At 50.0% G+C, this 26,613-nt stretch overlaps 1 protein-coding gene across 1 annotated transcript; it reads left to right on the top strand.

The window, feature by feature from the left end:
- The first annotated feature begins 4,852 nt into the window (after positions 1 to 4,852).
- Positions 4,853 to 24,294, top strand: BTNL9 (butyrophilin like 9). The gene is made up of 11 exons (XM_029055202.1): positions 4,853 to 5,082; positions 11,899 to 12,022; positions 12,734 to 13,081; positions 14,235 to 14,516; positions 15,154 to 15,282; positions 15,938 to 15,970; positions 16,156 to 16,176; positions 17,143 to 17,163; positions 17,971 to 17,997; positions 18,634 to 18,660; positions 22,985 to 24,294. Exons 2-11 carry the CDS (start codon positions 11,923 to 11,925, stop codon positions 23,596 to 23,598), a joined length of 1,602 nt encoding a protein of 533 aa, XP_028911035.1. The 5' UTR covers positions 4,853 to 5,082; positions 11,899 to 11,922; the 3' UTR covers positions 23,599 to 24,294.
- Positions 24,295 to 26,613: the final 2,319 nt, after the last annotated feature.

The following is a 26,613-nucleotide window of genomic DNA, read 5'->3' as shown; positions in this document are numbered from 1 at the left end:
CCCAACACGTGTGGGGCTTAGGGGAGGGGTTGATTGATGGCTCTGGGAGGGAGGGGCCCCAGATCAGAGGAGGAGTCAGGGGAGCTGAGGGAAATACAGGGGCCTGGATTATCGCTTATGTACAGTGCAAAATAGGAAGGAAACACAAAAACAAATTCAGGGTTGAATGTCTGATGCCCAGCAGGGTAAAACTTGCTGCTTTCCCCCAGACTGTAAGCTCCCTGTGGGCAGGGAACTTGTCTACCGACTCAAAACGTTGTACTCTCCCCAGAGCTCAGCACAGTGCCCTGCACACATTATGCATTCAATAAATACCAATGATTGACACCCTTGAATGATGATGGGCAGTTGGAAGCATGGAGCATCGCTCTCCCCTGGCTCATCGATGGTGTTCAACCAGCCCAAACCTCCGCTCTTCCGGCTCTCCCAGCTCTCCTTTCTTCTCCTTTCTCTATCTCTCTCTTTCTTTCTGTGTGTATGTGCATGTCTGTGTTTTTTATTTCTCCATTGTCTGTGGCTTATATAGTTTATATGCCGGGCATAAGAAGGAGATGCAGAGAATGTGTTTGGGCTGGATCTATGACCCTGGTCTGGGTAACTAGAAACTCGATGACTTCTAGTCACTACCACTTCCCTCCCCCTCTTGCTTCAGTGCAATTTCCTGTCGAGGAGGGTGTGTCCTTTTGTCTCTAGACTCTGAGAATTGGAGGAAATGAAAGATTTGGGACAAGGGTTTGCAAGGATGGAGACCATCTAGGAAGGTAATAATAAGGAATAATAATGCTTGAGAAAAAAACAGATAGAATCAACATGGGACAAGGTGATTCAACCTGTATCTTCAGCAAAGCCTTGACATTTATTATTTATTTTTATTAATGTCTATCTTCCCCTCTAGAATGTAAGCTCACTGTGGGAAGGGAATGTGTCTACCAACTCTCTTGTACTCTCCCAAGTGCTTAGTACAGTGCTGTACACATGGTAAGTGCTCAATAAATACCACTGATTGGTTGATTTCAATAATTATAATTGTGACATTTGTTAAGCGCTTACTGTGTGCCAGGCATGGCGGTTAGTGCCTGGGCCATTCCCCCTGAAGTGTTCCCTTCTCCCTGTCTCTCTCTACCCTCCCCACAGTGCTCCCTCTTCCCAGAACTTGCTTCTTCCCCACAGCCTAGTGCTCTGTCTCAGAGGTTTCCAACACGACACCACTCTGGGGGTCCCTGAAGGGATCCAGCTCCTCCTCCCAACTGCTCTGGGCCTAAGGGTCGGGCGAGGTTTAAGGAGGGACTCAGCCATAGCCTGAGTAGCAGAGCCCTGAGCCTGGCCTATGGGCAGAGCAGGGGCTGGGAGAAGAGGCAGGGTTGGGGGGTGGGGTGCCTGGATTGTGGGTTTAGTTAGGATTGAGGGGTGGACCTTAGAGATCTGGGGGTGGGGTCTAGGCTGGGTGTGATGCCAGGACTGGAGAAGATCCAGGGGTAAAGACATGGGAGTGAGACAGAAGTTGAGGGTGAAGCCTGGGCTAGGGATGGAGCCAGGGTTAGGGCCAGTGCTCAGACTGGGGGTGGGGTGAGCCCAGCCCAAGAAGCACCATGGTCTAGTGGAAAGAGCCTGGCAGCCTGAGGACCTGGGTTCTAATTTCGACTATGTCTGCTATGTGACCTTGGACAAGTCACTTATCTTCTCCGTGCCTCGGTTACCTCGTCTGTAAAAAAAATGGGGATTAAGACCCCATGTGAAGCATGGACTCTGTCCAACCCTATTATCTTGTCTCTACCCCAGTGCTTGGAACAGTGCCTGGCACATAGTAAAAAAAAAAGAAAGTAAACATCCAATAAATAGCATTGATTGATTTATTGATTACACCACAGTGTCTCCCAGGCACTAACATCATCTCCCCCTTCCCTCCTGGCACCCTGTGGTCCCTGCTCCCGGCTTGCTCTTGCACACTCTGGACTCCATCATAACCGCTGAACCTTTGAGCCTATTTTGTCTACTTGTTTTTGTTTTGTTTTAATGTTTCAAAACTCCTGTTGTGTCTGTCTCCTGTCCCTTCTCCCCACTTAAACTCTTAGATGGTGAACCCACCCCCCAATGCTGAGTAAGGAATGTGTCTAATTCCCACTTGTGCAATCTCTCCCAGTGCTCAGTACAGTGCTCTGCACACAGTAAGTACTCAGTAAATACCACTGATTGGTTGGTTGATTCCAATAATTATAATTAAGCACTTAATGCATACTATTACTTCACTGCTGAGAAGCAGCATGGCTTAGTGGAAAGAGCATGGGCTTGGGAGTCAGAGGATGTGGGTTCTAATCCCAGCTCCTCCACTTATCTGCTGTGTGGCCTTGGGCAAACCACTTCACTTCTCTGTGCCTCAGTTACCTCATCTGTAAAATGGGGATCAAGACTGTGAGCCCCACGTGGGACAACCCTGTATCTACCCCAGTGCTTAGAACAGTGCTTAGAACACAGTAAGTGCTTAACAAATGCCATAGTTATTATTATTATTATTATTATTACTACTAGGAGTGGGAGGGAAGCTACTCCCTGGATATCTGCTTCAGTGACCTCATGGCACTATAGAGCTTCAGCTCTCTGTCTGCCTCCCAGAGATCAACTGCGCCATGCCAACATGGTACAAGAAGCAACTGTGAGATACCCTTTATTTCTCCTGGGCCTGAGAGCTGAAGGTAGCATGTACATAATAATAATTGTCACATTTGTTAGACACTCACTATATGCCATGTACCATACTAAACACTGGAGTAGATACAAGATAAGTGGCTACCACATGGAGCTGACAGTTTAAGTAGGAGAGAGGAAAGGCATTGAATCACCATTGTACAGTTGGGGAAACTGAGGCCAGAGACGTTAAGTGATTTGCCCAAGGTCACACAGCTGGTAAGTGGTGGAGCTGGGATTAGAACCCAGAGCCTACTGACTCTCAGGCCCATGCTTTATAAGCTCCTGAAATCTTTTTTTTTTCTCTCCTCTAGAGGCATGAGAGATCCAGAAGAGAGAGCAGAGACACCACAGTTAGGATAAGGGAATGGGCCTGGGACCAGGGAATCGTGGGCCACTGTGAGGCATTGTGGGTGACCACCAAGTGACTCCATGGTGTCTGTGGGCCCAGGGTAGGCTACATTGTCTTCAGTGTTTCAGGATGATATCAACAAGTAGGAAATGAGCAGATCTGCTATAACAAGCAGAGCGTTTTGCACAATACCATATAGTTTTAACAAGCTCCTTGAGGGCAGGAATCGTATCTACCAACTCTACCGTATTGTACCTTCCCAAGCACTTAGTACAGAGCTCTGAGCACAGTAAACTCTCAATAAATACCATTGATTGATTGCCCCCCCACTCCCAGGCCCATGACTCTTTGAAACAGGCTTCCCCCCAGGATTTCCGATCTGACAACCTGATTCTCCTGTGTCCTTAGGAAGGGGAGGGAATGCAGGGGGTAGTTTGGCATCAGAAATATGAACCTGGATTTAAAATCGTCAGGTACCATAACTGTACTTGGCAGGGACACGCCAGCTGAAAACTGGACTGTCCAATATAAAACCGGATAACCGGTCACCCTGGCTGAGGATGACAGTGCTCTTTACAGTGCTTGGCACATAGTAAGTGCTTAACAAATACCATACCAAAAAGGAGCCAAGCAGCAAAGGGGACTGCCAGGGCCTGCAGGTTGCCAGGAGGGGACAAGTCAACATCTCAGCAAGATTTCCAGCTCCTTTCTCATCTTGAGGGACAAGGCAGGCTAGCCACTGCAAAGAGCCAAGGGCTTCAGCCCCCTGACCAACCTTCTCAAAAATAAATAAATAATAATAATAATAATAATGATGGCATTTACTAAGTGCTTATCATGTGTCAAATACTGTTCCAAGTGCTGGCGTAGATACATGATAATCAGGTCAGACAGAGTCCGTGTCCCACTTTGGGCTCACAGTCTAAGTACGGGGGAGAACAGGTACTGAGTCCCCATTTTGCCGATGAGGAAACTGAGACACAGAGAAGTGAAGTGACTTGTCCAAGGTCACACAGCAGACAAGTGGCGGAGCCAGGATTAGAACCCAGATCCTCTGACTCTCAGGCCCTGGGTCTTTCCAGCATGCCACACTGTTTCTTCATTCTTCTCTATGGCCCACTCTGGGCCCTCTGTAGCTCCTCCCACCCCCTTGCACCTTGAGATAAACCCTTCGGCCCCTCTCTTCTTCAGCTTTCATCTCCTGGGGACGATGGATACTCATTCCCTATCTGGACAGAACAGGCTCATTCCTGATCCCTCCAGGCCTACCCGGGGTGGGGCGCGGGGGCGGTGGGGGCATGTTCTGCATCACCCTTTCACCTGGATCGGCACCCTTTGTGTCCATATCCGTCATTTTTTAATTTATAGTCATGTCTGTCTCCCCGTCTAAACTGTAAGTTCCTTTTGAAAGGAACATGTCTACCAACTCTGTTGCACTGTAATCTCCCAAGCACTTAGTACAGTGAAGTGCACATGGTAAGTGCTCAATAAATGCTATTGATTGATTGATTGATTGATTGGCTGGGTGAGTGATCCCATCACCGTGGTCGGCCACTGGCTCCGAGACCCCGGATAACGCAAGGGCTTCCAGTGGTCTTTGGTTCCCAGCCCCACGAGCTCAGAGGTCTCCGGCACATTCAAGCCCTTTCCGCTCCTCAAGAATCATCTCCCCCAGGGGCTCTCGCGGGGAGGTAGTGTTAAATGGTGATTCCATTTATGATTTTCTTTTCAAGGGAACAGGATGTGAGGGGTGGGGGGTGGGTTTCCTCTCTCTTGCTTGTTGTTCCAATTTATCCTGATTCCATGTCAGAGCTGGGGAAACAGTGGAACGACCCATGTGGAGAAGCATCCACAGAGACAAGCATCCACAGAGACCTCTCCCTCTGGGGCAGCTGGTTGAGAGGCCTCTCAGGGCCAGGAGTCCTCAGGATCCCCACAGAGGGTAGCCTCGACAACCACGGCCTCGGAGCCCAGACAGAAGGGAGGACAGTGGGATTAGGAAGACATTTCAGCCCTCACTGGGACGCTCCTTCTCCACCATCCTACAGGTATGTCTGCTCCACAAACTGCCCTCCAGCCTGTCTTGCTCAGGGTGAACAGATTGACATGACCGGGGGCTCCCCAGACTCATGGAATTGGGTATTCCAGAAATGCTAAGGCAGCCCCTCTCCCAGAGAACTGGGTCATGGGGTGGCGGAATTGGGCACGGCCCACCCGGAGACAGAGGACTGGACAGGATGACCTCTTAAGGACCCATCCAGCCTCAGGAGTCTATGATCCCCTTTGGAGCTGGCAGAGTTAAGGGACGAGACTCTCTTTGTCCCACCACCATCACCTTGCTGAGTTTGATCCCTGTTTCCAATCAGGAGGTCAGGGGTCAGCCCAGGGATTTCGCATCTCCTAAAGAATGAGGGGCCTGAGGTTCCCTCCCTCGGAGATTCCACGGGGTGGCAGAAGAGTAGGAAAAGAGAAGCCCCTCTCCACTCCTCTCTGCTCTGGAAGGCAAGACCTCAGCCTTTGCTCACGGACCTGGATTCTCCTGCCTTCTTATCAAGGAGGAAGCCTAGTGAAAAGAGCATGGGTCCAGGAGTCAGGAGACCTGGGTTCTAATCCCAGCCACTTGTCTGCTATGTGGCCTTGGGCAAGTCATTTCGGTTCTCTGTGTTTCAGTTTCCTCATTGGTAAAATGGGGTTTCAATACTTGTTCTCCCTCCCCTTAGATGGTGAGCCCCATTTGGAATAGACTGTATCTGATCTGATAATAATAATAATAATAATATTTGTTAAGTGCTTACTATGTGCCAAGCACTACACTAAGCACTGGGGTAGATACAAGATAATGAGGTCCTGAATGAGGCTCATAGCTTAAATAGGAGGGAGATGGCATTGTATTTACCCCAGAGTTTACCACAGTACTTGACACATAGTTAGTGCTTAACAAATAGTGTGATTATTATTATTATCAATGAAGAACTGAACTTTTATTTCAAGCCACATCAAGTCAACATCTCAGTCATTGCTCAGATTTCACTGATGGCTGGACTGAGGATGGAGGAGTGGGTAATCAAGGAGGGACAGGATAAGTACTTGGATTAACATGATAGCAGTTTGGATGGAGAGAAAAGGGCATATTTTAGTGATGTTGTGAAGATTGAACCAACAGGACTTAGTGATAGATTGAATATGTGTGTTGAATGAGAGAAAAGAGTCAAGGATAATACCAAGATTATGGGCTTGTGAGAGGGGAAGAATGGTGGTGCTGTCTACAGTGATGGGAAAGTCAGGAGGAGGACAGGGTTTGGGTGGGAAGATAAGGAGTTCTGTTCCGGACATGTTAAGTTCGAGCTGATGGCAGGACAACCAAGTGAAGATGTCTTGAAGGCAGGAGGAAATGCCAGACTGCAGAGAGGGAGAGAGATCAGGGCTGGAGATGTAAATTTGGGAATCATCCCCCTAGAGGTGGTAGTTGAAGCTGTATGCGTGAATGAGTTCTCCAAGGCACTGGGTATAGATGGAGAATAGAAAGGGACTCAGAACTGAATCCTGAGGGACAACCACAGTTAGGGAGTGGGAGGCAAAGGAGGAGCCCACGAAAGAGATTGAGAAAGAGTGGCCAGAGAGATATGAGGAAAACCAGGAGAGGACAGTGTCAGTGAAGCCAAGGGTGGATAATGTTTCCAGGAGAAGGCGGTGATCAGCAGTGGCACAGACACCTGAGAGGTCAAGAAGGATTAAGATGGAGTAGAGGCCGTTAGATTTGGCAAGAAGAAGCTCACTGGTGACCTTTGAGAGGGCGGTTTCTGTGGAGTGAAGGGGAAGGAAGCCAGATTGGAGGGGGTCAAGGATAGAATTGGGGGAGAGGAACTTGAGCTAGGGTGTAAATAATAAATGAGTACACACACACACACACACACACACACACACATGCTGAGAAGGATATAAATACCTTTCTAAGTGTTAGAAAAGGAAGTCCAAAGGAGGGAAATCTTTAAGCTATTTGTCTTATGAGAGGGTGGGGAAGGGCAGACCTAGAGCCTTCTGCGTCTTTGTTCACAAATCTAGGATCACTGTCGCTCAGTCCACATATGCAAAGGATAAATCAGGCTCCAAAATACACTGTAGTCTAAATTTTCCAGATATTTGAGGCAGATGAGGTTAATTTGAGGTTTAAAAACAGTCAGCTAGAAGTCAGGCCAAAATCTATTCTGTGGAGAGCTCCTTTCTTTAGGAATAGAATAGACTAAACTAGAATCGAATAGGAGAAGCAGCATGAGTGGAAAGAGTATGGGCCTGGGAGTCAGAGGAACTGGGTTCTAATCCTGGCTCTGCCAATTGCTAGCTGCATGACCTTTAGCAAGTCACTTAACTTCTCTTCTGCCTCCTATTTAGACAGTGAGCCCCATGCAGGACAGGGACTGTGTTCAACTTAATTGATTTGTATCTATCCCAGAGCTTTGAACAGTGTTTGACATATAATAAGCACTTAACAAATACTATAAAAAAATGGAATCAATCAATCAATGGTATTTATTGAGTGCTTACTGCATGCAAAGCACTGTACTAAATGCTTGGGAGAGCGCAATACAACAGAGTCGATAGACACGTTCCCTGCCAGCGATGAGCTTACAGTCCAGAAAATAGAAACAGTACTTGGTGTCAGATGTAAGTAGAGATCTGAGAGCCTTGCTCAGTATGGTGGGAATTGGAGCATGGGATCTGAAAGACTGGCAAGGTTCACACCAGATGGCAAGCTCCTTGAGGGCAGGGGCTGCATCTGTACTTCTCCAGAATGTTCCCAAGGCACTGCATATGGGATTGATGATGAGGAAGAGGTCAACCCATCCCTCCCTCAGCCTACTGGCAGGATGGTCCACCCCACACCAAACCAATAGAGGAATCGGTTACTTTGTGTCATGCTCAGACCTAGACTTTTTGGTAGGTTCTATGAATATCTCTGGAGATCCCATAGTCCTTTGTGCCTTAAAGCTTTCGGACCTCTCCCTCCCTGTCCCCCACCGCCATCACTGGAGTTGATATGAAAACTTTTGATTTCATAGGAGAAGCAGTGTGGGCTAGTGAAAAGATCATGGGCCTGGGATTCAGAAGATCTGGGTTCTAATCCTGGCTCTGTCATTTGCATACTGGATGACCTTGGACAAGTCACTTCACTTCTCTGTGCTTCAGCTTCCTCATCTGTAAAATCCTACTCCCTCCTACTTAGACTGTGAGCCCCATGTGGGACAGAGACTGTAGCCAACCTAATTATTTGTATCCTATTATCTACCCCAGGATTTAGTACAGTGCTTAGTGCATAGTTAGGGTTTAGCAAGTGCCCCCTTTCCCCCCTTGAAAAAGGGACCGATTTTGACTTGTCCCTCTAGGTCAGAGAAACTGGAGTCTAAGCCTTCCAGACACATAGAAAAACACATTTTGGGCCAGACATTTGAATTGACCTATTCTATAGGAACACAGGTCAACCAGTCAAGCTCTTTGATTCTCAAGGCAGATCCGTAACAATTTGCACAAGGATTGACCTGTCCCTAATTTTTACTGTGAAAATGAGCCAAATGGCTGGACAGATTAGAACATGCCTTTTTAAGTAAGGTCACATCTCCTCCAAGAGGCCTTCCCCAATTAAGCCCTCTTTTCCCAGGCTCCCTCTCCCTTATGTGTTATCTATGCACTTGGATCTGTACCTTTGAGGCATTTGATATTCAACCCACCCTCAGCCCCACAGCACTTTTGTACATATCCATAATTTACTTATATTAATGTCAGTCTCCCCCTCTACATTGTAAGCTCCTCGTAGGCAGAAGAATGTCTACCAACTCTGTTATATTGTACTCTCCCAACTGCTTAGGGCAGTGCTCTGCACACAGGAAGCATTCAATAAATACCTTGATTGATTGATTCCCCACTAATTGGGCCCTGATCTGGCTCTGTTTTCATCTCTGTGATTTCAGAGAGCTATGAAAAGGGACTAACAGGGAGCTAGTGGAATGGCAGATGGGTTATTCTGAGATGGTTGTTAATGGCAACTGGAGTCATTCATCTATAGAATAGAAGGTTGGGGCGGAGAGGGGTGGAACAGGCCTGAAGAATGGTCTTCACATCTCTAAAAGGGTTCTTTCAAGTGTTCTTGCTCTCCATCTCCTCACAGGCCAGAACAAAGAGACTAAAGCTAAAGTTGCAGCAGAGGGATTGAAGTTAGACACAAGGAAGAACTTCCATATGCGAGCTATGAAACAGGGACAGATGGAAGGCATGGCAGCTCTTTCCCTGAAAACTTTTAAGGCAGAGAGGCACCCTTTCCCATAGTTCCCCTCCTTGACCCCTGACTACTGGGCTGGTAAAAAGATCCCTCCGGGAACCAGGGGAAAATTTGGAATAACCTCTGGAGAGTCCTTTCTTTTCTTTTTTTTTCTAAATGGTGTTTATATGCCAAGCACTGGGGTAGATCCAAGATCATCAGGTCCGACAGGATCTCTGTCTCACATCGGGCTCACAGTCTAAGTCGGAGTCCTTCCAGTCCTTGGAGTCAGCCATTCCCGACATGGAGACTCCACAATAAGATCTGCCAAGAGGCTGACTATTCCTTGGGGACAAAAGCAAATCAAAGTGGTCTGGCTTCCCCGAGGCTAGGGTCAGGGCTGGACTTGATGTTCCAGACCAAAGGCAAGCAAGATAGAGGTGAAGGGCTGGGGGGAAGGGTGAAGAGTGGGCAAGGAGGGTCTCGCTGGAAGGCTGTGGGTGAAAGTTATCTGAGATTTCTCAGCATTTCCCTTTGTTTGGAGAGAGGCCTTGGAGAGAGGCCTAACCCTTGAAGAGGGGAGTTCTGCAGCCCACACAATGGTTCTATTCCTGGCCGGGAACAATGGACAGGCCCTGGAAAGACCTTCCTGTGGGCAGCTGGGTTTCCTAAAGCCCCAACGGCTCCTCGAGGTTGACTCCAGCCCAGCCCTCTGACCTACTTTGACACACAGTCAGGGGGACGAGAGTGGCCTGCGTGGCTCAGTGGAAAGAACATGGGCTTTGGAGTCAGGGCTCATGAGTTCGAATCCCAGCTCTGCCACTTGTCGGCTGTGTGACTGTGGGCAAGTCACTTAACTTCTCTGTGCCTCAGTTCCCTCATCTGTAAAATGGGGATTAAGACTGTGAGCCCCACGTGGGACAACATGATTCCCCTATGTCTACCCCAGCGCTTAGAACAGTGCTCGGCACATAGTAAGCACTTAACAAATACCAACATTATTGCCCCGGGTCCAGGGAAAAGTCAGGCTGCGAACCTGATGGGATTCTGGTGGTGTCAGTCCAAAGGCAATCAGGCAGTGGGGTCTAAAATAAATCAGGTAGGCAGGTCCAAGGGAAATCAGGCAGTGGATCTAATGGAAATGAGGCAGTGGGGGTCCAAAAGAAATCAGGCAGCGGGTCTAAAGGAAACCAGGCAGACAGGTCCAAGGGAAATCAGGCAGTGGGTCTAAAGGAAATCAGGCAGTGGGCCTAACAAAAATGAGCAGTGGGAGTCCAAAGGAAATCAGGAGGTGATCCAGAGGAAATCAGGCAGTGGGTATAAGGGAAATTGAATCTGTTCTGCTTCTTCATCATGTTCCCTTTTGTGTTGGGTGTACCAGAGACTGTGACTGAGCCAGGGGACCACAGACAGACACTTGGGTATTGTAAGGAGAAAGAGATGGGAGGGAGGAGGGAGGGACCAGAGGACTGGGGAACACCAGCAGGTCACTGCTAATTTTCCAGGCTGGAGAGCTTTTGTTCCTGATCAAAGGTGCTCTAAATTACTAGAGAGCTATCTTATGTTTTAGTTGTAATAGTAGTAGTAAGAAGTAGTAATTGTCAAAGCAGTCGAATGTATGCTCTTTGTGGGCAGGGATTGGGCCTACCAACTCCACAGTATTCTCCCACAAGCTCAGTACAGAGCTCTGCACACGATAAGTGTTCAATAAATACCTTTGATTGACTGACTTATAGTAATGGTAGTCAAAGTAGCTATATTTATAATAGTAATCGTATGGTAGTAGTAGTAGTAAGTAGTAGAGAAGCAATGTGGCTCGGTGGAAAGAGCCCAGGCTTGGGAGTCAGAGATCATGGATTCTAATCCCGACTCCGCCACTTGTCAGATGTGTGCCCTTGGGCAAGTCACTTAACTTCTCTGTGTCTCAGTGACCTCATCTGTAAAATGGGGATGAAGACTGTGAGCCCTAAGTTGGACAAGCTGATTACCTTGTATCTCCCCCAGCGCTTAGAACAGTACTTGGCACATAGTAAGTGCTTAACAAATACCATTATTATTCAAGTGCTTAATACAGTGCTCTGCACATAGTAAGGGCTCAATAAATACTATTGAATGGATAGTAATTACAGTGGCAGTAGACTGTACATTCCTTTTACTTTTTTTTAGTGGTAATGGACAATGGAGAAGAATCCATTGAGGAGAAATCTCGCTGGGGAAACCCAAGGAGATAGGATCTAAGGGAGAGGCATCCAAAGGGGGAGAAATCCAAGGGGAAGTAATCCAAGGGGGAGGGATCCAAGGGGAAGAAATCCAAAGGGGGGAGGATTCCAAGGGGAGGAGTCCAAGGGGGAGGAATCCAAAGAGGAGGAATCCAGGAGGCGGTATCCAGTGGGAAGAATCTTGAGGGAGAAATCTAAGGGGAACAATTCACCAGGGGAGGAATCTAAGAAGGAGGAATCCAAGGGAGAGGAATCCATGGCGTTAAACCCAATGAAGAGGAAATACTAGGAGAGGAATCCACTGGAGGGCCCTTCTCCAACTCTGCCCAGTGGCCACGTTTAGCAATCTAGTAGCTGCTGGGTGACTCCTGATTATTTCCCTCCTTATGATCCAGTTCCCTCACCACTGTTCTCCGGAGATGATGGATTCCCGAGATCCCTCCCGGTCGGCCCAGCATCTGTCCCTGCCGGGCAGTCTCGCACTCCTTGTCCTTCTCCGTTACACAGTGCTGGGTGAGGGTAAGTGGACCTGCCTGCGGGCCTCGCACTACTGTTGATGGACACAGCTGAGGATGCTGTGGCCCGGGGGGTGGGGTCTCCCCTGCTAATCGAGGGCATTTCTCAGGCCCATCGCCAAGATTTCAGGACCTAGAACCTGGGTGAGCAACTGGTGCTGGAGTTATCTGTCTGCACACTGCCCCTCACTCTCTTTAATCCCCTTCAGTCATTTCCCACGGGGGCAACAGGGCTAACAAGCTAGTACACGGGCTGGGGTGCAATGTAGGGAAGCAGCCTGGCCTAGCAGAAAGAGCCCTGGCCTGGGTTCTAATCCCAGCTCCGCCCCTTGTCTGCTGTGTGACCTTGGGCTAGTCACCTCACTTCTCTGTGCCTCAGTTCCTTCAGCTGCAAAGTGGGGATTCAATACTTGATCTCCCTCCTACTTAGACTGTGGGATCTGATTATTTTGTATCTAGCTTTTTACAGTGCCTGGTATATAGTAGGGGCTTAACAAATTCCATTAACCATAAAAAAGGAATGAGATGAGTGACATTGGCATCAGGACCCAACCGAGGGGAAGTCTGGCTAGTTTCTGCCTATGCCAGCCCTCCCCTCCCCGGTCATCACTGCCCGGCCGGAGCAAGGGAAGGTCCCACCCTCTGCAGCCATGCCCCCTGGCCCAGGAAAGGAGGGGAGGACTCTGCTGTTGAGACATCCACTCTGCCCATCCAGGAGAGTTTGCCGTGATCGGCCATGGGGACCCCATCCTGGCCATGGTCGGGGAAGAGGTTGAGTTCCCCTGCCACCTGCTGCCTGAGCTGGACGCCGGGGCCATGGAGGTGCGCTGGTTCCGGGACCGGTTCACTGACATCGTCCACACCTACTACGACCGGCAGGACCAGTTCGACATGCAGATGAGGGCCTACAGGGGCAGGACGGAGTTCCTGAAAGACGGACTGCAGGATGGGAGTGCCACCCTGAGGCTCCACGGAGTCATCCCTGCAGACGAGGGGCAGTATGGCTGCCTGATCCTCTCCGAGACTTTCTCCAGCCACGCCACATGGGAGCTGGAGGTGGCAGGTAGGTACCCCCTGCCCCTTCCTGCCCAGGGTGCAGGGGAGAAGGGAGGCTCAAGCTGCAGCAGAAGGCCTCTAGGCCAGATGCCAGGATGGACCAACTCATCTGGAGAGCGGAGAAATGCAGAGGCTGTGGGAGGAAAAGATGAGGCTAAAACTGCAGCAAGAGGGCTTTGCATTAGACACCAGGAAGGACCACCTCATCTTAAGAATAGTGCCCAGTGCTTAGAATAGGGCCTGGCACATAGTAAGTGCTTAACAAATACCTGCCTAACAAGCTAGTACACGGGCTGGGGTGCAATGTAGGGAAGCAACCTGGCCTAGTGGAAAGAGCCCTGGCCTGGGTTCTGATCCCAGCTCCGCCCCTTGTCTGCTGTGTGACCTTAGGCCAGTCACCTCACTTATGGGTGCGGAAAAATATATTTTGGACAATGAGATGCAGAAGCTGCAGGAGAAGAAGATTAAGCTAAAATTGCAGCAGGAGGGTTTTAGTTTAGACACCAGGAACAACTGCCTCATCTTAAGGGCAATGAAATGCATAAGCTGCAGAAGGAAAAGATAAGGCTAAAACTGCAGCAGAAAGAGAAGATTAGGCTAAAATGGCTGCAGGAGGGTTTTAGGTTAGACACAGAAAGGACCATCTCATCTTAAGGGCAGTGATATGCTGCAGATCTTCAAGAATGGAGGAAAAACCCTCCCCCTCTGCAGTCTATTTCCCCTCCCCTTAGATTCAGTCCTGCCCGGAGACAGGGGGATGGATGAGATGAGCACTCCCTGTCCCTTTGCAGGCACCAAGTCTATGACCCTGACAATGCCCAAGTTATCTGACTCACTCATCGTCTAGAATGCCAGACTAGAATGCCAACCACCATGATCAAGGTCCCAAGGTCACTCCAGAAGCCATCCCATCTCTTCCCCTGCCTCCAAAATCATTCCTCTCCACCCAGGAGCTGGAGATATCTCTCACCCAGGAAGATAGCTCTTCCAAGCTAAAGATCTCCAGAGGGCTTCAGTGTGGGGTTTCCCAAAGTCTAGCCTCCATCTCTCCTGCTGCAGCTTCAACCCCTTTCTTCCTGCCTGGGCCTCATCAACTTTGGAGCAGCCCCCGCTCTGGCTGAAGCCTTTCTGATTTCCAGTATCTTTCTGGTGTTTTCTAGGACTGGGCTCGGACCCTCACATCTCCTTTGAGGGCTACCAGGATGGCGGTATCCAGCTACGATGCAGTTCGGGGGGCTGGTACCCCGAGCCTAAGGCCCAGTGGAAGGACCCTCAAGGGCAGTGTCTGCCCTCCCTGTCAGAAACCAAGTTCCAGGACTCCCAGGGCTTATACCACCTAGAGATGTCGCTGGTGACCAGGGAACGGTACCACCGAAATGTATCCTGCTCCATCCAGAACCCCCTCCTGGTCCAGAAGAAAGAGTTCACCCTCCAGATAGCAGGTCAGAGACCCCTAGCCCAAGGCTGGGATCAGGGAACAGCTCATTTGGCTATTCTGAACATCCCAGGGTGGTTGCCCTGGCCTGCCAGCCATCCGCACCCAAACCCAAACGATGCTCCAATTCCACAGGGCTCCATTTAATCACCATATGGGTCCCGACTGGACTTGCCCTGGCCACCAGGTGGCGCTAGGGAGGGGTGTGCTCCACGCCCTTGTGCAGTCTTGAGGCTGTGGCCCCCCAGCTGAACAAGCCCTGTCTGGTACATATTTATGTCCGTGGCCTTGTGTTCAAAGGGACGGGGGAGAGGAGCGCAATGGCCCTGGAGCAATGGGTGGGTGGGTGGGGGGCGAATCAGGGGTCCCCCTTATCTCGGGCGCCTCTTCCAAGCCACGGAACCGAGGACAGAAGTTGAGGAGGGAAGAGTCTGCAGAACGAGGATATCAACAATCTATCAGTCAACAACCGGGAGATGCCCCTCTACTGTAGCTGGAAACTCCTCCAACATCTGTTTTCCTGTGAAAACCCTAGAGGGCTTCTCTGGTAAAGAGGCAGGATCCCCTGCCAGGCGTTAGGGATCTGCAGCCTCTGGGCTGCTTCACACGACCCCGGGGGGCGGGGTGGGGTGGCTGTTTTGCAGATGTGTTTTTGCCTCAAGTCTCCCCGTGGAGAGGAGTTTTTCCTGGAATTTTAGGGTGTCTCCTGCTCCTCTTTGCACCCCTGGCTGGCCTGGTGCTTTACTATTTCCGGAAGCAAAAGAAATCCAGAGGTAAAGGAGTGGGCTTGGGAGAAGGGGTGGAGAGGAGAGGGCAAGAAGGGAAACCGCCCCAGACCTTGACCCCTTTCTCCGGCAAAAGCTCCCTAAGGGCTGCGAAAAGAGCAGCAAATCCTGGTCACCATAGCGGTCAGAACGCAGGAAAATGGGTTGGTATGGAGATATCTGAAAAGATAGAGACTGGGTATCCAGCCGAACTTCCTAATGGGGAGGGGCATTCACTCATTCATTCAATTGTATTTATTGAGCGCTTACTGTGTGCAAAGCACTGTCCTTTGCTCTTGGGAGAGTTCAATACAACAACAAACATATTCCCTGCCCGAAACAGGCAGACACCATTGAAATGGGAGACTGGGTGGATGGGGTGTTGGGGATGGAGAATGGGGGCGGGGGGGAGGAGAATCTACTTTTCTGGAGATTCTCAAGAGAGTCAGCCCCTTGACCTCCTGGGTCGAGGTCGAGGAGCCCCTAACTCCTGGTGGGGGGGCGGGGAGGGGAGAGGGAAGCATAGGTTGCAACAACCCCAGAGTGGGTGGAAAGGCCTCAAGAGAGAAGCCTCACCATTTCCTCCTTTTTTTTCTCCTGCTCCTTCTCTTCCTCCTCTTCCCCTTCCTCCACCGTCTTTTCCTCCTCCTTCTCTTTTCTCTAGATAAACTGAAGAACAAGACAGAGAAAGAAAAAGGTAAACCAAGATGGTGGAACTTCTAACCGGGGTTGTAGAGAGGCTTTTAGGGGGATACGAGAGGTGCAAAGGCCCTGGAAGGGGAAGAGGGGGGTGTCCCTCAGAAGGGGGAGGTGGCTGGGTTTGCTATTTCTCTGACCCCTGATCGGCCCTGATGTCCCCCTTGTTCTCTGTTTCTCCCATAGAGAAACTCACAGTCAAGCTAGGTAAGTTCTCCTGATGGGGTCCCATAGGTACTGTCAGCTGGATGCTTTTGCTAAAGGGAAGGACACTCCTAATCTGGACCTCTATGAGGCATGAGCAACGAATCCTAGACCTGTTACCTCCTAGGCTTGGTTTTCGGCCCAGCCTGCCTGAGAAAGATTCAACCATCCATTCGAGAGTATGCTCCTTGTGGGAAGGCAATGTGTCCCTTCCTTGTTTTGTACTTCCCTAGTGCTTAATAATAACAATAATAATAATAATAAATTGTATTTGTTAAATGCTTACTGTGTGTCAAACACTGATCTAAGGGCTGGGGTAGATACAAGATAATCAGGTTGGACACAGTCCCTGTCCCCCATGGGGCTCACAATCTTAATCTCCATTTTACAGTGATGTAACTGAGGCACAGAGAAGTCAAATAACTTGTCCAATGTCACACAGCAGATAAATGGCAGAGCTGGGATTAGAACCCAGGTCCTTCTGACTCCTAGGTCTGTGGTCTATCCACTAAGCAAAGCTACTTAGTACAGTGTATTGCCCCGACGGGAACTCAATAAATGCTCTTTCTGCTACTACTACTGGTCCCAAATCAATGTAGACTCTCTGGAACCAGTATAACCTTCCATCTTCTGGATTTTAGTCACCAACCACCATCCTCCCCTCCCAGTCCAAATCAGCCCCCTCCCTGACAGTCCTCCCCTCCCGCCCCCACCCAGCTGCCTTCACCAGTCTCTGCATCTTCCCTCAGTGTCCCTTGAACATTGAGTCCCGAGAAGGACAGGGACTGTGTTCAACCTGATTATCTTGCCTCTACCCCAGTACTTAGCACACTGCTTGGAACATAGCAAGCACTTAACAAATGCCACAATTATTCATAATCACTTTTACACTGCTCTCTCCCTCCCCAGATTGGGATGGTGGGGGATGAATGGAAGGGGGACTGATCTGTTTCTTCATTTATTTTGTAGAGAAACTTCAGACGGAACTTGGTAAGTGCTCTGTTTTCTCATGGTATTTGTTATGAGCTTACTATGTGTCAAGCACTGTGGTAAGCACTGGGTTAGATACAAATTTATCAGGTCAGACACAGTACCGGTACCACATAGGGCTCACAGCCTAAGTTGGAGGGAAGAGGATTTATTCCCCATTTTACAGATGAGGTAGCTGAGGAACAGAGAAGTTAAGTGATTTGACCAAGGTCACACAGCAGACAAGTGGCAGAGTCAGGATTAGAACCCAGACCCTCTGACTCCCAGACCCGGGATCTTTCCACTAAGGCTACACTGCTTCCTACAGGAAAAAGCTCTGTTGAGTCCCTAAAGACTCCTCTTCACCTGCCCCTCACCTCCTGGAATTGGACAGTCTTGGGACAGAGTTTCAGAGGGAAAGAGCTTTGTGACCCAGAGAGGAGATAGTTGAATCATCAGGTCAATCAAGCAGTCAATCATCGGTATTCATTGAGTACTTAGTGTGTGCAGAGCACTGTATTAAGCACTTGGGAGAGTTCCATACAAAAGAGTTGCTAGACACCTTTCATGCCCACAAGGAGCTTCCCTGATGATGGTGGTAACAGGGGCTTTTCTGGAGATTTGGGTCCAGTTTGGGGGATCTTCATAAGGAAGGCACAGTCCGTTTCTTGTCTGACCACAGCTTCCCCTCACCTTCCGCAGTCCCCCAAAGGGTCAGTTATAGAACAGGTGAGGCCCAGGGAGCATCAGTGGGGTGGGAAGGGAAGACCCGGATGAAGCCTCAATTTCGGGGGCGGGGTTTCAACTCTTCCCTTCTTCTGCTTTCAGAGTGGAGAAGGACAGAAGGCCAGGCCGGTGAGTGACCAACTTTAGCTTTGTGCTTTTTTTTTTTTTAATGGTACTTGTTGTGTGCTAGAAAGGATTAATCCCCATTTTACAGGTCCTCTGGTTCCCAGGCCTGTGCTCGTTCCATTAAGCCACTCGATCAATAGGATTGATCGAGCATCTACTTGTGTGCCCAGCACTGTACCAAGCGCTTGAGAGAGTGCGGTAGAATCAGTGGTATTTATTGACTACCTACTTGTGTGCCCAGTACTTTACTAAGTACTTGGGAGAGTGTAGTAGAGCTAGTAGACATGATCCTTGCCCTCAAGAAGCTTTCAATTGAGGGCTTGCAATTAATTAGAGTTCAGCTCCCTTCACCTGCTTTTCAAACATCCTCTACCCTTACCCCCACCCTCAGGTCAGCAGACCTATGTCCACCACAGGTCTTCTCCCAACACCCCCCAGCTCCAGCCCCCCCGACCCCCACCAAGTCCAGCCTTTTCCTTCCTCACAAACTGTCTCCTTAACATTAGCAGCTCATTTATTTCTCTCTTTATCTCTCTGTCTCTGCCTCCTCTCTCTCCCCCTCTCTATCTCTTACCCTCTCTTTTTCTCTCCCTCTTCCTCCCTTTCTTTCTCTGTCTCTCTCTGTCTCTCTCATTTCAGAGTGGAGAGCGGCCTGCAGATACGCAGGTAAATAACCAGAGCAAAGGGTGGCTTAGACCCAACCTGGAGGTAGCGGGACAAGCCTTCCTCCTCCATCCCCATCCCCCCGGGGTGGGGGGGAGAGGGGACAGTGACAAACTCCGGCCAGGGGGGCAGGGGAAGCTGTGGCGGCCCATGTTGCTGTAGTTCATTTCATTCTAAGGATCTTTCCAGTCATAACCTCTTGATGACAGCTCTGCAGAAGACGTTTCCAGAAACGATTTTTGATTGATTAAAAAGCAGATGACCACCCGCCCCCCAGGTCCGCCCCCGGGACCAGATCGAGGCAGACGGGGGATCCCTAGGCCGTTTCTGGCGGCAGGGCACCGACGGGAGAAACGTAGATGTCAATGTAGCCCTCAGTCCACCACACTCCACCTCTCCAGCAGAGGGCGCCCTCTCTTTGTTTTCGCACTGGAGAAACATAATTTGAAGACTTCTTGGGTCCCTTAGGGTGTTTTCATTCATTCATTCATTCATTCATTAGTATTTATTGAGCGCTTACTATGTGCAGAGCACTGTACTAAGCGCTTGGAATGTACAATTCGGCAACAGATAGAGACAATCCCTGCCCAATGAGGGGCTTACAGTCCAATCGGGTGAGACAGACAGCAGAGCAAAACAGAACAAAACAAAAACAAGACAACATTATCACGATAAATAGAATCAAGGGGATGAACACCTCATTAACAAAATAAACACGGTAATAAATAATATATATAAATGAGCACAGTGCTGAAGGGAATGGAAGGGAAGGGGGAGGAGCAGAGGGTGGAGGGAGAGCAGAAGGAAAAGGGGGGCTCAGTCTGGGAAGGCCTCTTGGAGGAGCTGAACTCTCAGTAGGGCTTTGAAGAGGGGACGTTTTGAGAGAAGCACGGACTACACATATACAAACACACACATTCACAAATATACACACAAGACACACACTTTCCAGTCTTGCAAGTAGTTGTAGTAGTATTTATTAAGCGCTTACTATGTGCAGAGCACTGTACTAAACACTGGGAAAGAATACACAGATACTTTCCAAGCGCTTAGTACAGTGCTCTGCACACAGTTAGTGCTCAATAAATACGATTGAAAGGATGAATGAATGAATGAATGAATTAGACAGGGATCCTGTCACTTGAGGGCCTCACAATCTATGAATCAAGGTGGAGGAGAGGACTGGAGGCAGACACATAGGGAGCAATGAAACAATCAAACGTTAAAAGAGCATAAGAGACGAGGACAAATACCCAATACCCAAAATCAAAACAAAAGTCAGTAGAGACCTGTGGCTAGAGGAGCCGAAGTTCAAGGTCCTCGTGATTCATTCATTCATTCATTCAATAGTATTTATTGAGCGCTTACTATGTGCAGAGCACTGTACTAAGCGCTTGGGATGAACAAGTCGGCAACAGATAGAGACAGTCCCTGCCGTTTGACGGGCTTACAGTCTAATCGGGGGAGACGGACGGACAAGAACAATGGCACTAAACAGCGTCAAGGGGAAGAACATCTCATGAAAACAATGGCAACTAAATAGAATCAAGGCGATGTACAATTCATTAACAAAATAAATAGGGTAACGAAAATATATACAGTTGAGCGGACGGGTACAGTGCTGTGGGGATGGGAAGGGAGAGGTGGAGGAGCAGAGGGAAAAGGGGAAAATGAGGCTTTAGCTGCGGAGAGGTAAAGGGGGGATGGCAGAGGGAGTAGAGGGGGAAGAGGAGCTCAGTCTGGGAAGGCCTCTTGGAGGAGGTGATTTTTAAGTAAGGTTTTGAAGAGGGAAAGAGAATCAGTTTGGCGGAGGTGAGGAGGGAGGGCGTTCCAGGACCGCGGGAGGACGTGACCCAGGGGTCGACGGCGGGATAGGCGAGACCGAGGGACGGCGAGGAGGTGGGCGGCAGAGGAGCGGAGCGTGCGGGGTGGGCGGTAGAAAGAGAGAAGGGAGGAGAGGTAGGAAGGGGCAAGGTGATGGAGAGCCTTGAAGCCTAGAGTGAGGAGTTTTTGTTTGGAGCGGAGGTCGATAGGCAACCACTGGAGTTGTTTAAGAAGGGGAGTGACAGGCCCAGATCGTTTCTGCAGGAAGATGAGCCGGGCAGCGGAGTGAAGAATAGACCGGAGCGGGGCGAGAGAGGAGGAAGGGAGGTCAGAGAGAAGGCTGACACAGTAGTCTAGCCGGGATATAACGAGAGCCCGTAATAGTAAGGTAGCCGTTTGGGTGGAGAGGAAAGGGCGGATCTTGGCGATATTGTAGAGGTGAAACCGGCAGGTCTTGGTAACGGATAGGATGTGTGGGGTGAACGAGAGGGACGAGTCAAGGATGACACCGAGATTGCGGGCCTGCGGGACGGGAAGGATGGTCGTGCCATCCACGGTGATGGAGAAGTCTGGGAGCGGACCGGGCTTGGGAGGGAAGATGAGGAGCTCAGTCTTGCTCATGTTGAGTTTTAGGTGGCGGGCCGACATCCAGGTGGAGACGTCCCGGAGGCAGGAGGAGATGCGAGCCTGAAGGGAGGGGGAGAGGACAGGGGCGGAGATGTAGATCTGCGTGTCATCTGCGTAGAGATGGTAGTCAAAGCCGTGAGAGCGGATGAGTTCACCGAGGGAGTGAGTGTAAATGGAGAACAGAAGAGGGCCAAGAACTGACCCTTGAGGAACTCCAACAGTTAAAGGATGGGAGGGGGAGGAGGCTCCAGCGAAGGAGACCGAGAATGACCGGCCAGAGAGGTAAGAGGAGAACCGGGAGAGGACAGAGTCCGTGAAGCCAAGGTGAGATAAGGTATGGAGGAGGAGGGGATGGTCGACGGTGTCAAAGGCAGCAGAGAGGTCAAGGAGGATCAGAATGGAGTAGGAGCCATTGGATTTGGCAAGAAGGAGGTCATGGGTGACCTTAGAGAGAGCAGTCTCGGTAGAGTGGAGGGGACGGAAGCCAGATTGGAGGGGGTCTAGGAGAGAATGGGAGTTAAGGAATTCTAGGCATCGATTGTAGACGACTCGTTCTAAGATTTTGGAAAGGAAGGGTAGTAGGGAGATAGGACGATAACTGGAGGGGGAAGTGGGGTCAAGAGCGGGTTTTTTTAGGATGGGGGAGACGTGGGCGTGTTTGAAGGCAGAGGGGAAGGAGCCCTTGGAGATTGAGTGGTTAAAAATAGAAGTTAAGGAAGGGAGGAGGGCAGGGGCGATGGTTTTAAGAAGGTGAGAGGGAATGGGGTCCGAGGCGCAGGTGGAGGAGGTGGCACTTGCGAGGAGGGAGGAGATCTCCTCTGAGGATACTGCAGGGAAGGATGGGAAAGTAGGGGAGGGGGTTGCTGGGGGGGGAGGGGAGAGGCGGAGGGGTGACTTTGGGGAGCTCAGACCTGATCGTGTTGATTTTCGTGAGGAAATAGGTGGCCAGATCATTGGGGGTGAGAGATGGGGGAGGGGGAGGAACAGGGGGCCTAAGGAGAGAGTTAAAGGTCCGGAACAATTGGCGGGGGTGACGGGCATGGGTGTCGATGAGGGAGGAGAAGAAGCTTTGCCTGGCGGAGGAGAGGGCAGAGTTAAGGCAGGAAAGGATAAATTTGAAGTGTGTGAGGTCGGCTTGGTGCTTGGACTTTCGCCAGCAGCGCTCAGCAGCTCGAGCATAGGAGCGAAGGAGGCGGACGGAGGAGGTGATCCAGGGCTGTGGGTTAGTGGCGCGAGAGCGGCGGAGGGAAAGGGGGGCGAGAGAGTCGAGATGAGTAGAGAGGGTGGAGTTGAGAGCGGAGACCTGATCGTCGAGAGTGGGAAGAGAGGACAGGGCGGCAAGGTGAGGCGAGATGCTATTGGAAAGACGGATGGGATCGAGAGAGCGGAGGTCTCTGTGGGGCAGTAGCGAAGATTTGCAGGGGGAGGGAGTGTGAGAGATGAGGCAGGTGAGAAGGTTATGGTCCGAGAGAGGGATTTCAGAGTTGGTGAGTGAGGAGATAGTGCAGCGGTAGGAGATGACAAGATCGAGGGTGTGACCGAGTTGGTGAGTGGGCGCGGTATGGTGGAGGAGGAGGTCGGCAGAGTCGAGGAGGGATAGCAGGCGGGCGGCAGAGGAGTCGTCGGGTACATCTGTATGGATGTTGAAGTCTCCAAGGATCAGAGTGGGCAGAGAGAAGGAGAGAAGGAAGGTGAGAAAGGGGTCCATGGCATCCCCGAAGCCACAGCAGAAGCTTCTAGCCTTCCCCGGGTGGTGGAAAGCAGGACAGGGCGGGAGATGGAGTTAGAATCGGAACCTTAACTCAGGAGCCCTCGCCGGCTCCTCCCGCCGCCCCCAGAAACCGACCCCCGCCTCCCCCCCAACCTCTCTCCGCAGTGGACGTGACCCTGGATCAGGACACGGCTCACCCCATGCTTCAGGTCTCCGAGGACAGGAAGAGTGTAACCTACGGTGACACCAAAGCCGATCTGCCTGGGGACCCCAAGCGATTTGAGAACTGTCCCTGTGTCCTGGGCCAGGAGGGCTTCATTTCGGGGCGCCATTACTGGGAAGTGGAGGTGGGGCAGAAGACCAGGTGGTTCCTGGGGGTGTGCCAGGATGCCGTGGAGCGAAAAGTAGAGGTGAGGATGTCTCCGGGGACGGGTTACTGGGTGCTGGGGCTGTGGAACAGCGCCGAGTATTTTATCTTGGACCCTTACCGCGTCTCTGTCACCCTGAGAGTACCGCCCCGTCGGGTGGGGGTTTTCCTCGACTACGAGGGAGGCAGGGTCTCGTTCTTCAACGTGACCGACGGCACCCACATCTACACCTTCACGGCCACCTTCTCCGGGACCCTCCGGCCGTATCTCCGGCCCCGTTCTCACGATGGGGGAGAGCACGCCGCCCCTCTGACCGTGTGCCCGGTGCCGGGCAGGCCCGAGGCCGTGGATGATTGTGACACCTGGCTGCAGCCCTATGACACTCCGGACACCATTTTGGGCCAGTGGTGAGGAGCGCTCTGCATACAGTATACCCTTAATAAACACCACTGATGGAACGATTGAACCCCTACTCGTCCCTTCAGGGGCGTGTCCCGACCCTTCTCTCTCGGGGTTTCCGCTCACTGTTCTTCCCTCTGCTCCTCAGCTTCACAGCCAGCACTACAGCCTCCCATGGCGTCTGCCAACTTTGCTATATTATACTCTCCCGAGAGCTTAGTATAGGGCCCTGCACACAGTAAGTGCTCAGTAAATACTCCTCAATTATTCCAGCTAATCCTTGAGCGTCCACACTCCCACCAAGGGGGACGAGGAAAAGATGAACCATAAAAATCCACCAGCAATCCCCAAAACTCGTATTTGTCTCCACGTCTCCTTTCCTCCCAGATTTTTACCAGCCTAGATTACACTGACTCTATTTTTCAAGCCCTCACTATGTGCCGAACGCTGCAAGAGATATAAATTAATCAGGTCGGGCACAGACTGCCAGCCCCAGGTGGGACAGAGACTAAGTAGGAGGGAGAAGAGGTAACCGACCCTTGTTTTGCAGACGAAGAAACGGCAGGCAAATGACGGAGCCATTTTGTAGAATGATTTCAGAGCAAATTCAGACTGCCCGGGAAGACTATAAACTCCCGCTTAGACTGTGAGCACCTTGTGGACAGGGAACGTGTCTGTCATTCATTTATTCATTCAGTCGTATTTATTGAGCGCTTACTGTACTAAGCGCTTGGGAAGTACAATTCAGCAATAAATAGCGACAATCCCTGCCCACAGTGGGCTCACAGTCTAGAAGGAGGGAGACAGACATCAAAACAAGTAAACAGGACTCAGTAGCATCATTATAAATAAATAGAATTATAGATATATACACATCATTAATAAAAATAAATAAAAATATAATTATAAATATATATATATATCTTTGTCTTCCCTGTTGCACTGTACCCTCCCAAGGGCTTAGTACAGTGTTCTGCATCACAGTAAGCGCTCAATAAATACTACTGTCTGACTGACTAAAAATATGACACGTGTGTGTAATATAGAAAGCGCTCCGTAAATACGATTGAATAAATACGATTGAATGAAAACGATTTTAAACACTTGGAGATACAAAAGCTGAAAGTTACCCTTAAAGGGCTGGGTTTTGCTTATAGAATTCATTCCCTTAGTCAACTCTTCCCAACACCGAAGAAGATATTTGGCTTTCATTTTTCTTGAAAATAAAATAGTGAATGGCAAACATGCTAAAACTGTTACTATTGTGAAGCCCTGAGGGACAGAGACCGTGTCTAATCCCCACCTGTGCATTCTTTCCCAGCGCTTAGTACAGTGTTCTGCATAACATGAGCACTTAATAAATATTATTCCCACTACTCTAGTGCGTATGTGGTCTTGATGGTTAACAATGGATTCTGCAAACAATTGCGTCCCCTAGAGGTACCGGTTGGTACGTGCTCTGGCCCACGTCCTACCGCTGTCCTGGAATGTTCTCCCTCCTCACCTCCACCAAACTAACTCTCTTCCCCTCTTCAAAGCCCTACTGAGAGCTCACCTCCTCCAAGAGGCCTTCCCAGACTGAGCTTCCCCTTTTCCCTCTGCTCTCTCTGCTCCATCTCTGCTCCCCCTCCGCCTTCGGCTCCCTCCCCGTTCCCCCCTTCACCTCCCCTCAGCTAGGCCCCCTTTCCCTCTGCTCCTCCCCCTCTCCTTTCCCCTCCCCTCATCACTGTGCTCATTTGTATATATTTTTATTACCCTATATATTTTATTAATGAGGTGTACATCCCCTTGATTCTATTTATCGTGAATATGTTGTCTTGTTTTTGTCCGTCTCCCCGATTAGACTGTAAGCCCGTCATCGGGCAGGGATTGTCTCTATCTGTCCCGAATTGTACATTCCAAGCGCTTAGTACAGTGCTCTGCACAAAGGAAGCGCTCAATAAATACTATTGAATGAATGAAGAGGAAAGGGGACTTTAGTCAGGAAGGCTTCCTGGAGGAGACGTGCCTTCAAAAAGTCTTTGAAGCGGGGGAGAGTAATTGTCGGATTTAAGGAGGGAGGGCGTTCCAGTCCAGAGGCAGGACGTGGGCCAGGGGTCGGCGGCGAGATAGGGGAGATCGAGTCACAGTGAGAAGGTTAGCACCAGAAGAGCTAAGGGTGCGTACTGGGTTGTAGAAAGAGAATAGCGCGGTGAAGTAGGAGGGGGCAAGGGGATGGACTGCTTTAAAGCTAGTGGTGGCCTCCCGGTTTTTTATTCATTCAATCGTATTTATTGAGCGTTTACTATGTGCAGAGCACTGTACTAAGCGTTTGGAATGTACAATACGGCAACAGATCTCTAGTTCATATCCGGATAATTTCTTCCATTTGAGGTTTCAGTTTGATAGTTTTCAGGGAACTGCCCTGCCTGCAATCCCAAGAGTTCCTGATAGTTTAAAATTGATTAATTGGTTGATAAAATTCATTCATTCGTTCAATAGTACTAATTGAGCGCTTACTGTGTGCAGAGCACTGTTCTAAGCTCTTGGAAAGTACAATACAGCAATAAAGAGAGACAATCCCTGCCCATAACGGGCTTACAGTCTAGAGTGGGGGAAGGCAGACAGCAATACAAGTAAACGGACATCAGTATAAATAAATAGATAGGTATAACACCGTTCCTTGAGTTCCCCGGAAAGGTATCTGCATTCCAAATGAACCACTCCCTGTTAACAGTGCTCTGCACATAGTAAGCCTTCAATAAATACTATTGAATGAATGTTAACCCATTGTCAGCAAATCTTTAACACGTGTAAATTAGGTCGCTTAAGCAAAAGCGTTATTAACGGGGCCGTTAATGACAAGTAATATTAACGAGCGCGAACACTGCTCCGGGCAATCACATTCCATTACTATACATGGGGGCTGGTTTTAAATGACGCACTATTTCAAGGGTACCGGGTTTAAAAGGCTGACTTTTTCTTAACGGCCCCTAGTGTGTCTGTCACCAAACCCCTCCCCGCCTTTTCCGAGCGCTTAGTATAGTG

Source organism: Ornithorhynchus anatinus, chromosome X5, assembly GCF_004115215.2.
Source record: "Ornithorhynchus anatinus isolate Pmale09 chromosome X5, mOrnAna1.pri.v4, whole genome shotgun sequence".
NCBI lineage: Eukaryota > Metazoa > Chordata > Mammalia > Monotremata > Ornithorhynchidae > Ornithorhynchus > Ornithorhynchus anatinus.
The sequence above is the reverse complement of the archived record's forward strand: the minus strand, read 5'-3'. Positions and strand labels throughout refer to the sequence as shown.